This window comes from Triturus cristatus, chromosome 9, assembly GCF_964204655.1.
Source record: "Triturus cristatus chromosome 9, aTriCri1.1, whole genome shotgun sequence".
Taxonomy (NCBI): Eukaryota; Metazoa; Chordata; class Amphibia; order Caudata; family Salamandridae; genus Triturus; species Triturus cristatus.
Window position 1 is genome coordinate 253,039,203 of NC_140592.1, and position 17,442 is coordinate 253,056,644.

General features: G+C 45.0%; 1 protein-coding gene across 2 annotated transcripts in view; it reads right to left on the minus strand.

The window, feature by feature from the left end:
- VGLL4 (vestigial like family member 4) overlaps window positions 1-17,442 on the minus strand; it is a 350,836-nt gene that overhangs the window by 4,933 nt on the left and 328,461 nt on the right. For both annotated transcript variants that reach the window (XM_085624870.1, XM_085624869.1), the window contains 2 exons: window positions 13,065-13,287; window positions 9,402-9,525 (listed from right to left, as the gene is read on the minus strand). In XM_085624870.1, coding sequence (XP_085480996.1) covers window positions 9,402-9,525; window positions 13,065-13,287 — 347 coding nt within the window. The remainder of the gene's footprint in view (window positions 1-9,401; window positions 9,526-13,064; window positions 13,288-17,442) is intronic.

Genomic DNA, 17,442 nt, shown 5'->3' on the forward strand with positions numbered 1-17,442 from the left:
TTGGCTGCATAGCAAGCTCTTGTAGTGGGTCTCCTGGCCTCCTTGATGATGTCCATACAGTCAGGTGGCAGATTGAGATAGCCAAACTCTAGGACTTCAGGAGCCAGATCGCCAGGTTCAGCTGTTGCGGATCTGGGTGCTGAACCTCTCCATGGTTCTGCGTCAAATGCGCGGGTTTGATCCGCAGCCTTTGATGCGGTACCACGGAAAGTTCGAGGAAGGTGGTGTACCACGGCTGGCGTGCCCACGTGGGAGCAACTAGGACGAGTGTCAGGGAGTGTTGTCGGAGTTTGCGAGCCACCAGCGGTATCAACGGTGCTGGAGGAAAAGCGTACGCAAATTTGCCGGACCAGTTCATCCATATCGCATTGCCCTGCGACTGCGGGTGTGGGAATCTGGCGGCGAAGCTTTGGCATTTTGCGTTTTCGCTTGTCGCGAATAGGTCTATTTCTGGGTGACCCCACTGCTGGAAGTACGGTTGGAGTACCGATGGGTGTAACTCCCACTCGTGCATCTGGTGGCTGTGTCTGCTGAGCAGATCCGCCATCTGGTTGTCCTTGCCGGGGAGGTGTTCCGCCATGAGGAACATGTTCCTCTGAATGGCCCACTTCCACATGCTCTGAGCCAGATGAGACAACTGTGGAGAGTGTGTCCCTCCCTGCTTCTGTATGTAGTACATTGCGGTCATGTTGTCCGTCCGGATCAACACGACCTTGTTGCACAGATGTACTTTGAAAGCCTTCATGGCCAGGAAGATTGCCATCAGTTCCAGACGGTTGATGTGCATCTTCTTCTGTTGTGTCGTCCATAGTCCCTGCACTGTGTAGTGGAGTACATGAGCTCCCCATCCCTGGAGAGACGCGTCCGCTGTCAGTACTATTTGTGGAACAGGCTCTTGGAACGGTCGGCCCTTGCAAAGGTTTTGTGGATTCCACCAATGCAGAGAGTTGTATGCCCGACCGCTCACCAACACTAGGTCTTTCAACTGTCCTTGAGCCTGATTCCACTGACGTGCTAGGCACTCCTGAAGTGGGCGCATATGTAATCTCGCGTGCGGGACTATGAAGATGCAGGAGGCCATCATGCCTATCAACTGCATAAACACTCGCGCTGGAAGCGAGTGGTTGGGTCTGAACTTGGAGATCAGCGCTTGTATGCCGTTGATCCTCACTAAATTTGGCTGAGCTGTGGCCGCCAGAGTGTCTATAGTCGCACCTAGGTACTGTTGTACGTGTGCGGGCTGGAGATGAGACTTTGGGTAATTTAGTGAGAATCCCAGACTGTGAAGAAGGTGAATGGTACGGGACACGTGGCTTGCACATTGCTGGGCCGATCTCGCTTGAACGAGCCAGTCGTCTAGGTAGGGGTAGACGTGTATGTGCTGTCTCCGTAAATGTGCCGCCACCGTAGCTAGGCACTTTGTGAAAACCCTGGGCGCTGTTGTCACGCCGAAGGGAAGGACTTTGAACTGATAGTGCTGCCCCTGAACAGTGAACCTGAGGTATTTTTTGTGTGAGGGGTGGATGGGTATGTGAAAATACGCATCCTTGAGGTCCAGTGATGCTAGGAAGTCTCCCTGCTGGAGAAGCGGAAGGACTTGCTGTAGAGTGAGCATGTGAAAGTGCTCCGAAAGAATGTACTGGTTCAGGGGTCTCAGGTCTAATATAGGCCTGAGCGACCCGTCCTTTTTTGGAATTAAGAAGTAGAGGGAGTAAACCCCCGTGCCCCGCTCGTGGACGGGTACGACCTCGATAGCGCCTTTTAGAAGCATACTTTCTACCTCTTGCTGTAAGAGCGTCAAGTGCTCTGAAGACATAGGACGGTTTCTTGGTGGTATTGTGGGTGGAGTGGAAGTTAACTCCAGACAGTAACCGTATTTTATAATATCTTTGACCCACCTGTCCGTGGTGATGGAGTTCCACGTGGACAGGAACCGTTGTAGCCTTCCCCCGACAGGTGTTATGTGGTCGGGAGGAAGGGAGAGGGCGTCACTGCTTGTTCTTGGGGGAGGACCTGGTGTTGCCGTAGCCACGTCCTCTGCCCTTGGTACTGGAGCCACGATAGCCACCTCGGGTGTTCTTATCGTAGGTGGTCTGCGTATTACCCTTGTTATATGTTTGTTGTGACCCCTGTCCTCTGCCTGCTCCCTTGTTTCCGGGGCGACGAAAGGAGCCGCTCCGAAAGGACTGAGTTTGTAGGGCGCCCATGGACTTTGCAGTGTCCGTGTCCTTTTTTATCTTCTCGAGGGTGGCGTCAACCTCAGGCCCGAACAAAAAGTCGGGGTTGACAGGCTGATTAAGGATATTGTTTTGTACCTCAGGCTTGAATCCTGAGATACGTAGCCAGGCGTGACGTCGTAGGATGACGCTAGTGTTGATGGCCCTGGCAGCCGTGTCAGCAGCGTCTAGTGCACATTTGATGGCAGCATTTGTGAGTAGCTGTCCCTCTCTGATAAGGATTTCTGCACCTTCTTTGTAGGGGTCAGGGAGGTGTTGAAGGAGTTGCTCCATTGTGTCATAGTGCGCCCTATCGTAGCGAGCGAGGAGCGCTTGAGTGTTAGCTATGCGCCATATGCTTGCAGCTTGTGCGGCAACTCGCTTGCCGGAGGTCTCCAGCACCTTGGACTCCTTGTCCGGGGGAGGAGCGTCACCCGTTGTCTGCGAGTGTGCCCTCTTGCGGGCATTCGCCACAACGATGGAGTCGAGTGGTAATTGTCCTCTGATGTAAGTAGGATCCCCAGGTGCTGATCTGTATTTCTTATCGATCCTGGGGTTTATCACTCGTGCCCTGGTGGGTTCCCTGAAAATGTCAGTGGCTGGCTTAAGGACCCCCTTCAACATTGGCAGAGTCTTTACATGTCTTTCTGAGGATGCAAAGGTGTCCATTAGAAAGTCATCTTCGATGATATCAGAGTGAAGCTGTACATCATGGTTGTTCGCCGCCCGTTCAATCAGAGCGTTGAACGCCGCAGTATCCTCTGTGGGTGACGTTTTTGCCCCATATAGTTGTGGGTCCTGTGCATCAAGAGGTGCACTGGGGTCTGCAGGGTCGCCCCAAGTTTGGTCAGGGTCCTGCTGGTCATCAGGGTCCGTGTCCACATGGTAGGGGACTTGTTCACCCATGTAGTCCTCCAATGCATCCGTGTCGGAGCGTGTGGGGGAGGCCCGGTGTGGATCCTGGTAGGGTGAATGAAAGGGTTCATACAGGAGAGGTTCTGTGTCCACAGGCAGCTTCCTCTTTAGCGGGATCCTGAAAGGTTCCAATGGCGGTTCCGAAGTTATCCTTCGGTCGTGGAGAATCATCCTGCCAGTGTCGGCGTCGATGACGCGTGACGGTGACGGCTCGACAGGCGTAACCGCAGTTTTGGTGGCCTGTGTCCTGAGTTGAAACGCCTTCGGGATTGTGGATGGAGGCAAGCCGAAGGTAATGCTGGTCGGCACCGACGAAACCGCTGGATCGATCGAACCCGACTGGTCCTGGAGGGCAGCCTTGGTTTTGCAGCCTGGCATTGCGCCAGGCCGTACTCGGGGCGCCTTAGAGGTCGTGGCCCCCGCCAGGGTCGTCGAGGCGGCTGCAGATATCTTCTGCGCCCGTGGTGCATCGAGCCGAGGTGCGGAGATCACCGTCGACGTCTTCGACACGTGAGGTTTCGGTGTCGTCGAGGGGGTGCTGCGAGGCGTAGCAGGCGGGACGGCCCTCGGTGTCGGTGGCGTCGACGCCGGTAACCGAGCAGGTTTTTCGGCGCCGATGGCCTTCTTCCGTTTGTCGACTCCCATGTCGCCCGTCTCGAGTTCGGCACCGAAGTCCCCCTTGGTGCGGTCGGTGCCGACACGGTGCGCCGGCGTCGAAGGTGTTGAAGGCCTCGATCCGACTAGCGCCACTTTCAGTTTCGGTTTCGTAGGAACCTGAGCAGCTTTCGGTTTCGGTTTCGTGGAAGGGAAACCAGCTGGCTTAAGCGGTAATGGCTGCCGCTGAACGTCCGAGGCCGGGCCCGAGGGCGGGGCCGAAGGACTGCGTGATAGGTCTCGGGTAAGGCCCGAAGGCGATCCCTCGACCGGAGCCATAGTCTGTGGCACTGGTGAATTCTCGGTTTGAACAGGTAGGCCTTGTTCATCATCGGAGCTACTCTCTTCGGCCCCTAAGGCCTCCTCGTCGTCTCCTACCTCGGTGTCGTCTTCACCTCTGTGGAAGAGTGACTCGTCGGCCTCGTCCGATCCGGGTTCTTGGTCGGAAACGGGACTGGAGGGTAAGACTTCTACTTCTTCGACGTCGTCCGCGTCGTCGAAGATGTCAGCTGGGGCCGGTGCCGCGTGCTGCGCTTCGAGCCTCGCCGCTCGACGATTCCGCAGAGTCTTCTTTGAACGGAACCGGGCACAGGCCATACATGTCGACTCGTCGTGGTCCGGCGAAAGGCATTTGTTGCACACCGGATGGACGTCGATGTGTGGGTACTTCGCATTACATACCGGACACCTTTTGAATGGCGTCCTCGATTCCATCGTCGAAGTAGTTGATGGACAGGTAAATGCGAACAAAGTCGGTGCTGGAAGTTAGTAAACTAACAGAGAGTATCGAAAACCGATCGATAAACAGTACCGACGCGAACTAAAGGCCTCGGCAAAATTTTTTCCTAACTTGAGCTAAGATAGCACATCCGAACCCAATGGCGGAAAAAAACAATCTGAGGATGGAGAGGATGCCCATGCGCACTGTAGTCCAGGGGAGGAGTCACCTATCCAAGGATACTTCGAAGACTCTTCCAGGACAACAACGTGCAAACATCCGGACCCAACACTAGGCGGCGATCTATGCACAGATATGAATTCAGCAGCCCACATGCCTCGAACACAATAATTGGGAACTTGGAAAAAAATATTTTGGGAGGGTCTCTGAACCTCTTGTAGTGGAGAAAGCTGGGGCTCAAGCCAACACACATTTCTTTATTCAATCAATCTCTGTACTACTAGAACACTCAATCACAAAGAAGACCAACATAGACATTAATTTTGGTCAAATCTTTTTTTAATTCAAATGGTACGGCTCAGACAAGGATTTTAACCCAATCTTTCAACAGCCACCACCTTCTGCAGTACTTGGGTTTTTACTCCATATTCCGGGGCATTTTCTGATAGTTTTCCAACAGTAGCCCTGGCCTTCTCTTTGAGAACGAGGCACGGACTGCTTTAGCACACATGCAGTCACAAAGGCACACAAAGACGAGAACTGCACATTTATATTATCTCGACTAGTGTCTACTTCCCTTCACACTGAATCCTATACCAGGCTACTGACAAACCAGCTAATATATAAATGCACATTTTACTCCCAAATCACAGAACAGCAGATGATGGAGATGCTCTTACAAAGTAAAGAATGGACTTTATGCCATTCCTTTGCACTCAGCCTGGTGCAAATACCTCCCCTCCTCAGTGCATGCAAAATTAATTGCTATTTGTGGCAGGATTATTGTTCCTCAATGCATGAAGTCTCGAGTACTCAGGGTCCGGGAAGCCAGGGTAGTCATCCCACAGGGGGGAACATATGCTAAAATCCCCCCACTTCAGGAGAGTTAAGGAGGAACCACAAAAGCGGTGTGTTCCTTTTTTGACTACAGAAACATGCCCTATACTTTAACCTCAAACATGGGGGAAGAAAAACATGGAACCAAAATGTGGATAGTGTATCATTGGAGAGCACACATGTTGATGGCTTCATCGCAACGCACACTGGGTCCAACAGCAAGTAGAACCTTCGATTTCACCCAAAAAGGTAGAAACGGCTCAGGACTAGGAATCGCAATAAAAAGAAGAATGCATCTTCCTCTCAGTGGAATCTGAGGTCTGCATGCCAGACTTGATACGGGTAGTGGCCTGTTGAGCTTCGGGATAGGCATCACAGGGGATTGCAACTTCTTTTTTAGAAAAAAAAAACTGCTCAGCCTTCTTAGGTCTGGAGCGGTCCTTGTTGAGTTAAAAATGGAGGGTCTGGAAAGACTCTCCCTCTGAACTATAAAGGTCTCATCTTCCGAGTATGTGTTGTGGTAATTACTCAGCGTCTGCTACTGACTGAAGATCAGAAATAAAATGGATCAAAGAGAAGGTGTTCTAATTGCTATGCTTTGTGTATTCAACTGGTAAGAGTTGGGTGTTCTATCTGGGTACCTAACATCAACTGAAAATCTACAAATGTCCACGCTTTACGACAGTATGCCAGTCAGGGCAGTTCACAATATGCAACTGACTGAAACGACTGCTAGTAATTCAGCCGGTGACTAGGGCATCAGGATTATTATGGTCCTCCTGAGAACACCGAGATGTTTCAGCCTACTACTATAACTCTGCGATTTACAATAAAAAATACAAGGGGCACGTCACACTTTGAAATTTTTTAGGCATGGTTCGAAATTTTGCAACTACACACTTTAATTTAGTTATCTCAAGAGGGAGGCTAGAAATCACATTTTCACACTGAAAGGTTGCGTTTCTAAGGACAACTGATATTGTCATGCTCTGTGCCCCACCATTCTGCTCGACATTCCTTCTTGTTCCCACCCATCCTAATCAAATTTTCGGGATAAAGAGATATTTGTGTGCCCTGTCGTGGTGGACCTAAGGCTTCACCTTGAGGGTGCGGTTTTGTCGTGCCACGTCTATGATTAGCGCCAGACCCCTGGATTTCACTCAAGTTTGGGAATGGGCCAAGTTTTTGACTGGTCCCACGGCATGTTTTCCTGAAAAGAATCCGACTTTGATCAACTATCTCTGACCAGCCCCACGGCTCCAACCCCCTCATTTAGTAAAATGGAAGATAGATTTTGGGTCTGTCGGTTTTTTAATCTTTCCCAGAAACAAGCAAGTGTGACTCATGTTTGGAAAAACTTTAGTTGTAAAATAAGAAGCAGGGCTGAAATCTTTGGTTACACTAAGAGGTCTCTGCTATGCAACAGGCTTTCAGCTGTGTAAACAGCTCTCCGCGTTGTCTAGTGCTGTTAATAGCACTTGAACACATTTCACCGCTACATCCAATTAAACATTACTTTTTAGTAGATGACAGGATCGTCTCTTTAAAGTCAAAGTAACATAAAAATTGTAAATCGTGGAATATCGATTTCAAATATTACATTTTTCACCTGCCTTCCCTGCGAGGCTTGCAAACATATAACATTACTAGCAAAATGGCAAACAATTGGGCAACAGCAATGGGAATTACAGCGGCAATGAAGCAATCTGAGGTTTAGTTCATGCAGTGCCACCCTGTTCAACAGAGGAACATTTAGCTGTGTGTGCATCTGTTTCCAGGGAGGAGAAAGGGAAGTGGAGGTCTATTCCCCGCTATGGCTTCTACAATGGAGACAGAAGATAAACAATAGTGCTTGCCAAAAGACATGCGAAATTACAGGAAGCATTTCAAAACTAAACTACTTCACCGCTTTAACAAATAGAAAACATTTGTACAGAAATTGATGAGAAAAGGACACATGGTACAGAAACCAACTGGAGGCTCCAACCTTAACAGTAATAAAATGCTGCCTGGGGCTCCAGATAAAATAAAGAAAAGTGTAGTCTGCAGCAATAAAAATGCTTTACATTCGCAGCAAGCTGCTATATTTGCATTTTTCCCGTCATTTTATTTTGGGGAGAAAAAATACCAAATATAAATCTTCTTAAAAGAACGTTATAAATCTGTACATAAGCATACAGAATTCGGCGAGGGTGTACTACAATGTTTCATGTGTTTGAAACCTTTTTTTATTTCAAATATTTAATAAATATGTCTACATAAAAAAATAAACATTCTCAACAGGTTTAAAGTTGAGACACTTACACAAACGTTTTTAAGCTACAATTCTAGCAAGAGAACTAAAGGCTTAAAAACGAGTGGGTCTACAATTAACCGTGTCAAATATAAAGCAGTTACTGATCCAGTACAACGATTACTCTCCAAAAGTAAAGTTCTCTGTGGATGCACACTCCAATATTGAGTTCACTCTTACCCGCTATCAATACTACTTCCTTCCCATTGGGTGTTCTGGTTGGGCCCAACCTCACTAGAGAAAGCCATATTAGACTCATCAGCGCAGAGAGGAGCTATGGGTCAAATTCGGTTTTCAGCACTGGAATAGGTGACCAGCATGCTTGATTAAAGTGAAGGCCAAGAAAAAGTCTGCAGCACTTGATAATAATTTATCCATTTGGGAGCACCATCAACTGCCGTGAGGTTAAGGTGAGGGCCAATCGAATTATGCAATTGGGCAGCTGCCGTGAATTTTGCATAATTGCAGGTTTGCCATCATCTACTGCATAAATTGCTGATTTTAACTCAAAAAATGTGTTTCTTGCTCAAAAGATTCAAAATTTTGTAATACTGCCGTGACACGAGTTGCCGCTCAGTGGAAGGGCCTTTGCAAAGGTTCACTACTCATCTTTCTGGAGCTTATTGCTATATTTGGGTATTACACTGGTACTAATAGGGTACAACTAATGCCAAGGCAGTGTTAACAGGATTAACAAGCATTTGCGATGCAATCGGTCTTGCTTTTGGGACCTTATATGTATTTAGCTCTGCAGCACATTAGCCTGGGTGCTGAAACATCTACTGTTCTTTAACATGGAGGGAAAGCAAGCACCAAACTGTGTGACACACAGGTATGGGAACACATGGAGAGAAATACTGCCTTTCCGTGGGAAATGGTATAGTTCAAAGCTCTGTTTTTAATATAAACTCAGGGCCTTTGGTGGTCATACCACTGAAAATATAAAATTTGAAAAATATATTATTGTCTACGGGTGCTCGTGGAAGACATTCTATGGGCTGGAATCCAGAGAATGCTCAAGTGATTCTGATATTTTACTGACCTCTGCTGGTCGTTTTCTATAATGAAAGTTAAATAGAGGCAGTTGCCAGAAAAAAAAGAAAGTCCCTCAGCAGAAAGCAATTCTGGTATTTTACTGACCTCTGCTTGTCGTTTTCTATTGAGACAGTTAAATAGAGGCAATTGACCAGAAAAAAAAGTCCCTAAGCGGAAGCAGACAAGTCCTAGGGCTGATCTCCAGAGCCCACAAAGTACATACACATATAAGTATATACTGAAGTATATACAAGAGGTCTCGAATGCTCAACCTAAAAATGACTAAATAATTAAGTAATGCCATCACAAAATGTGTGGCATAATTTGCCTTTTTATTGCTGCATAATTTATTCAACCCCGTCACATAATTTGACCCTCCCTGCCGCATAATTCCTGCGGGCCTGGTTATGGTATAAAAATTAATCTATAGGCACAATTTTCAATGCCCTTCCAACCCTAGGTCGCCAGCACAGAACATGCCTTTGGCAGGAGAAGATTCAGCTCTTGAAACTAAACATCCACAGACTCCAGACCAATCAGCTGCATAACTTACTGTTGGATGGCCTCCTGTAATTGGCCGGCAATGCTGAACCACACCCACTGTGGGCAACTGGGCAGTGAGAGAGATTACAGTTGCGGTTGCTCGCTGAGGCACACGTAATTACGGAAGGACGATTCTGCAAGAAAACAATGTATATGTAAAGCATTTGCTGTTCTGCAGTGGACAAAAGAAAACATGTAGACGCCGGACATCCTGCAGTACATCACACATGTTGGTACAGGTATGGTATGGTGTATTAGATCAGAAGACTCAGCATATTGTGCTCTTAATTATACCTCTTGCAAAAGTGATACTTCCACACACTAACTGCATTTCAACAACAATTAAGCAAACCTAATGCACCCACAGATTATGAGACATAAGTGATTGCATAAACTGGAATGGAAAGTCTGATGTCCTCGCCTTAACAAGGATGCATCAGCAATTTGGAAAATCCCTCTTGTGTTTTGCTGGGTCAAGAAAACGTGAGTTCCTCCATTTTATAGTAACAAAAAGGGCAGCCCAGCACGTGTCTCACATCGAGATAGGGCGTTTCTTTACATCCAATTCTTTGGATGGCACAATCAGGATTGAAAGATCAATAATTTAAACTCTGGTATGTTCAAGGCACCTCAAAACTGAGGGGGTGGTGAGGTTGGTGCCAGTAGGGATGGAACACAGTACCGGCTAGCAGTGGAGACATACTTTTGTGCCCACTTTCAGAACTGACTTCTTAGTGGGATGACAGAGAGGATACTTATATGCAGGTTCTAGATAACTCTGGAAATCTTCAGCCCTGTATTGCCATGTAAGACACTAATGGGCTCTCGGGGTTGCAGATTTTCTTGTCTCCACTGAAAAAAGCATCGACAAAGCCAATGGCTGACCTTTTAAAGTATGCAGCATTTTTTTAATACTTATTTTTGCAAGCGGTAAATATAAAAAGGAAATTGTAAACATAAACAAATAAAAAAATATAGAAGTGTCCTAGCAGCCCTGGAACTGAAGTACAATCCTTTTCATGCCACTGTGCACATGCAATCAGGCAAAATGCCGTCAACGACAGTGCAAGATAGACAAGGGATGGAGATGGCTGACTCACTGCTGCATGCTGTGGAGGGTGGAAGCAAAATGTGAAAGACAAATGGATAGACCAATGGATAAAGATGGCTGACCGAAAGCTGCTTTATTTATGTATATGTGTATGCATTTTATAATATTTTTTGGCTAGCACGAGGCTGGCAGCACTACTAAAGCGGACTCCAAGACTCACCTAAAAATTAGGTGTTAGCACTCTACATCAAAAATTCCTAAATAGAAGGGCAAGGACTAGAATCGTGATTTTCACAACAAAACGGGCCTAGCCTCTTGAACAGAAAGCCAAACGACAATCTCAGCATAGAGAGGAGCTCGCATCCTCTAATTCTACAACTTGTTGGTGCGAAAAATATTGTCTCACAGAACCAACAGGACTGTCCCCGCAGTATTGTGCGAATGTTCCTCTAATGCTACCAATGCAACCATACACTCCTGATCATACAACAGTGCTGGTGCAATGGTCCCTCTATTGTGGGCACACACTCACCCCGAGTGGCATGTCGGTTTATGGTGCTCATCTGTACCTGAGAGGACACGCGTCCTAGTTTGAATGTAGGTGAAACATGCTCAGGGGTCACCCTCGTGCACACAGGGACAGCAGGAATACCTTATCTCATACTAGGACTCCTCATACACTTGTGACTCCTCTTGTTTATTGAGGTCCATAACACAGCTAATATACACCTTATACCCATACACACGCAGCAGTCTGGATAACACATTCCGGTGTTTAATCTCAGAACGTGTATTTGGGTTCCTTGGCATCTGTAAGCCATCTTGATGGCTACAGGGAAAAGCTGGTCAAATTATAGATCCAGTCTGGCAAGGTTGGTCAGGTACAGTTAACATATGCCAATCATTCTGGAAATATATATGAAACTACACTTTTGGACAGACAGACACACACACACACACACACACACACACACACACACACACACACACACACACACACACACACACTGATCCTCGTACTGCTTATACAGTACGCCTTCTGAGTGCTTATTCCCACAAAACATCTGAAAAGCAAGAAAAATGTCGATGAAACCTTGTACCTAAAGTCATTGATGTACTGTGTGTTTTGTAAGACTACAAAAATAATGGTGTGCGAATAATAAGGTATGAAAACAAATTACTGGTCAGGGATTAACACTTATTTTCAGGCTCAACACATGTCAGCAGAACATGCTTTAGCACATGCAATTAAGAAACCCTCAACAAACTTTATACTACAACCACAAATACATTTCAAGTACAAGTATAGATTGTAATGGCTTATGTGGCTATTTTTGTATTTTTACCAGACAAAACATTAAATCACTTCACAGAATAAATAATTGCCATAACACACATCATAGTCAGCCAACCACAGACACTTAAAAGATTAAAAAATAACTTTTCCCAGTTTCTGATATGGTCAGTAAGCGTTCAGTGTAAGAAATAAGAAAGGCTACAAAATTAATTCCAGCAATACCAGATTAGAATCAGAGCTTGATGCTTAAATAAACCTACACAGAACTGCTTCACACCATGACACAGAACAAACAGGCTTATCAGGGAGGCAAAGTTACCTCATGTAGAGGTTTTCAATGGTCATCTATCTGTTCCCTTATCAAATACAACAGAAAGATGTCTATTTACTAGACACAAAACCACCAGACCACAAGGACTCCAGTCAGAGGGAATCACAAGCATAAAGGGCACCTACACTCCAAAAGCAAGAGGACAAAACAAATGGTAGTGGTGCATTGTGCAAATGTGGACAATAGAACTGGTAGCAACCAACTAAAAAACAATCTGCAGCAGCCACACAACAGACAAAAGTAGTTGACTTTCATAAAACACCCTTTGCACAACCGACTCAAAAAAATGTAAACAACTATGCCACATGACTAAGTCTATTGCTCAGATGTATTTCGCTATATATACAAAATCTGTTTAAATTCCAGAACTCGTTCCTCGCCATAATTGTACGATTCCCCACTGTAGAAAATGGCTCTCCTGGTGTGCATATTTTGTGATAGTTTGTAGCACAATCTAAAAACGAATCTAGAATGTCCTCCAACATTAATCACAGCCTACCTACCCCTTCTCCTAGTGACCAAGATCACAGCAAAACACCACAAAAAAAACCCGAAGGATTAACAACATCTCAAAATAAACCACTGAGCGCTTTTTAACCAGCCATGACTGATAACCCCTGAAGGGTTAGCATTGTACAGTCAGGAGATAAACTGTGAAGCCTTGTGAAGAGACAGTACTTTGGAAGTTCGATTGATTTCATAAAACAACAAGACACTGGTGGTAAATAGAAAGTGAGTTTGCAGAAATAAATTAAGTAGAAAATATTAAAGCCCACATATAAAACCTTTGTGGAAAAAGTAAGCTAGGAATCCTTTTAGCAGTAAAGCCTTTTAAGTATGAGTGGGGCCCGAGATGTCAAATATTGCATATATCATGTAAAAAAACAAACTGTAGTGCTGGTATGTGTAAATACTGACTAGCATGGTCAAGTTTGAAAACCTACCTTCGAAGCACAGGCTACACTCTTGCTTTACTAACATGGAGCCACATTACCTGCTGCCTCTCCATCGGGTTCAGTGCAGGGATGAGGCCGATCGCGCGGGCAGCATCCATGCTGTTTTTGGTCAGTGCTAGAGGTTGATCCATGGTCAAGCCGGGGATCGAGGAGTACAGGTGATTTGCGTGGAGGCTCATGGTTGGTGCTACCGCTCTTTCTATGGGACTGCGGCTTCTGTCTCGGGGGTCCTTCCGATAATCCCCATTAGTAGCCTTGATTCTTTTAAAACAAAAAACAAAACAAATCAATTTTTGCATACTCGGAGCTAAAAACACTTCAAAGTCAAACATCTGTTTATTGACTGAAACTAGCATTGTACGTCATGATACTCACTGAGAAGGGCGGACTGGTTTGCCACTTAAGCAGTAGTGTAAATAAACTATAAGATGCAGAAGTTAATTTAGTTCACTCCAACTGTGCAATCACCAAATCTGAACTAAGACATTGATCTGTTGGCCAAAGCACCAGACAGGAGCGACTACCACTGATATATCCTCTTTTGATGAAGTAAATCCGATTCTGCAAGTTACTTTTAGTTGGTAAATGTTTAAACAACAAAAGATAGAAGAAAGAGGCAAATTTGGAAATAGAAATTGATCAACAAGTCATTCGTTTTAAAATACATGTACAGAACTCAAGGCCACATGTCAGAGTGTTTTGTAGGTTTTACAAGCACCACTGGAAAGATCAATAGCCCTACTTGGTTCCTGCCAAGTGCAGCCAAAATGACCAGCGACAACGTGTCGCGAACTACACTTTCAATGAAGCTGTCTTTATCTTTAAGAAGTCTTTAAAAATGTCCTAAATGTACTCGCATAGGCTTACACCCAAGTAAATTGCAGACATTTTTGGACTTCTGAATGAATTTCAGAGTTACTGGGGGTTGGATGAGGGGGGACGGTTACTCTACTTGAGGGGCACTCAAACACAGCTGTCTTGTGATTTTAGAAGCAATCATATGTTACTGTAACAGAATGAGGGAGTACTCACAAACATTAACATGTGGGCACATCGAAATGTGAAGGTGTAAATTTCCACATACAGAAATGTCAGGCAAGAAGCACATCAGCACTAAGTTTTATGCACCGAGAAAAAAAAAATCCGTGTACAAAGACTAAACTGCCACGTGGTCTGAGTTTACATAGCAGAGATGCACAAAACGTACAATGATTACACTGCAGAGGTTAAGAAATACTACAATCTGTTTTGGCTGCAGGGTGACGTTCTCATCCCAGTTTTCTTTCTAATACAATACAGTGAGGACTGCATCGTTTTAAAGGTGTTCTTAGGACTTAAGGATATGTTTTTTATTAGATTAGAGAGAATAGTGATACATGTACATTTAAGCATGATGCTTATGCAAAGTACCTGCTCTAGGGAGCTCATCAAACAGAAAACTTGGACAGGGGTTTAAAGTGTACAAGATGTTTAGGATAGGGCCTTCCTCTGAACAGGATTCATTTTATATCTGGCTCTTGTGAGATATGGGGACCCACCTTATCTTTTTATAGTAGCCCTGAACTCGAGAGAGCGAGATTATACAAGGACGCCACACAGAGATAGCATGCAACGGACGCATGTTGTCATGGTTTTACAATCACTGGTGTAAGCGGCGCTTTACGACCTTCCCGGTCACACATTTACACACCAGAGCGCATCTGTGCACCTATCAATTTTCCACCATTGCATTTCCCGAAAGGAGTTTAGAGATGAGCATATCAGGGTGGGAGAGTGGCTGATAGCCGGGTGTGAGAAGATTGCAGTGCAATATAAAAGTAGAAAAGCGTAGAGTACTAGAATTCTCACGGGAAAAAGGGAGAACAATTACAAATTAATAAATAATTAATAATCCTGTAAATTATTGAACCGCACCATACAGATCTTGAAAAATGTGACATTTTCTTGGGAAAATCTCTCTCTATCCTATTTGCAGCTCCGGAATGGAAAACGTTTGTGAAAAATGATTTTACAGAAGTAGTGGCCCTTCGGATTCCTAGCAAGGCTCATGGGAACTCACAGGCAGGCAAAGAGTAACAGTGTTTGCATATGTCATATCTGGAATATATTGCCTCCCCAACACCAATATGCAAGGGTCATCCTAGACCCGGGGTGAAAAACATAAGCTGCTGTGGGAGAGGGGGAGGCAGGGTGCGTGGCAGTGGCATGGCTAGTCGAATTCATGCCAATCTTTCAAGATAACCACTTTGGGGCTCACTGCAGGTAGTTCTAACTTGTGTGGCTCTTAACATCTGGCCTCCTGGTCCTATGCTGGACACCGTGTCATACTATAAAGCAAGAATCCGAAAGGATCAGAACCCAAAACGTCCAAGAACAGCTCAGTTAGTCCTTTGCACCTGAAGCTATTCTGGGCCAGGTAGGTAGGATTGGCAATCATACAGCACAAAGGTACACTGGTAAGATGTCATTGGCACTTCGGAACAGCAAGATAGAAGGCAAGGGCCACAAAACAGCCAACACTTAAGGAAAAAGTTGATGAAAAGGCAGGTTTTAGGCAAGATCAAGAAATTAGTAGTGTACCAAAGAGAGAGAGAAGACTGGAGCTTAAAGGGGAACTTTATACATTCACTGGCTCTCGCACACATTACGCCTGTAATTTTCAAGTAGGGGCGTGGTTATATATATATATATATATATATATATATATATATATATATATATATATATGTATGTGGAAGGCACTTCGCCAAAACGCATCGGTCGGGGATTGTAAACAGAAGGACTGTGTAATGCCCATTGTTAAAGCCAAATAAATACGAATTTTTAAACTGACCTGAAAAGTGGAGTAGGAGTTTGTTGGACGGGTGCCCGCCGGATGGAGGGTTCAGGAGGAGGAACACCAAAATTATATATATATATATATATATATATATATATATATATATATATATATATATATATAATATATATATTTGGTTTTACTATCCTTTTTGAAAAGAAAACTCTTTCATTGGCTGGAGGCTTGCAGGACCCAGACGCACCTTGGAGGACTAGAATTCAGAAACTGCAGTCCCAGTCCAAGGCACAGCAGCTCTTTATTTATTTAAAATATGAGATGCCGCAATTTGTATAGCGCTGTATACACCACTGGTATAGCAATAAATGACATTTTAATATACACACACACACACACACACACACACACACACACTAACCTATTGGAGCCGTAGACTGTGATTATAATGTCAAATACCACTTTCCTAAAAGTAAATTCGCATTTGCAACCAGCGCTCTGGGTGTCGAGAGCACCATTTATACAATCAAGCTTTAAATGCAACGCGCTGAAATCTTACTGACAACAATCACAGCCGCTCACAATTGCAAGCAAATTCAGCAAAACAGGTTATGACGACACCTTCTTAATTCTTGGACGCACTCGTTTAAAAAAAAATGTTTTCATGAGCGATCCTCCAATGAGGACCAAGCCAGGACCACCAGTCCCATAATGCACCAAACGTGGCACATGAAAGGCGAGCAATCTTCACGTATGGCTATAGGCCCCTGTCCCCTCTGCACAGTCCTTCATAAAATGATCAGGTCAAGCATTTCTGAAGTCAAGGTGGCCTCAATGCTACTTGTATGCTTAGAACAAACAAAACCCTCTTTTGTCAAACGACTGGCACTCCTTTGCATCCTTGCCCTGTAAAGATTGCTTGTGCTTTTAAGCATATCGGCACATTCACACTGTCCCATTTAAGAAATGGGACTTCAGTTCAAAAGATATTATCAGAGTCGATTTAACAGTTTCTTTTTACAAGGATTTTGCTGACTGTTTACTTCAACCTCGAAAATAAGGCTACAGTGCCGCGCTCATGAAACTTACATCTGCGCCTCCACCATTCTTTTCATCTTTGGCTACGACAAATATCTGGAAGACCCGTGTCTTTAAACTTTTCTTTCCAACAACCAGTTGTGTTCACTTTGCACTGCGTTGAGTTGTATGTTTCATAGCAAAGTATGGACACTAAACAGTGGAAAATCAATATTACTCACCATGGCGTCATTAAGGTTTTCACTGCATTGAGTGTAAAAGCTGTGGAGGTGGCTGGTCAAATTTCCCTCAAAAAGCATCCATTTTTTTCCTTCAAATTGCCAAATGAAAACTTTGAGCATTTCTACATTCGAAAGCACGGCTCATGCCGAATATTTTTTAAAGTCAATAGGAGACCTCTGGGTCGCTTCCACTTCCTTGGGACTTTTCATTGTTGACATAGCGCACCAAGGTTCTCTATAGGGCTGAGCTGTGCAAATATCCGGAGTTAAACATATGTTGCGATATCAAGAACAATTTCAATGTTAAGGCGGGTAGAAAAACCTGTGGGAAAAATCCGCCCACTGCTGAGCCAAGCAGAAAAC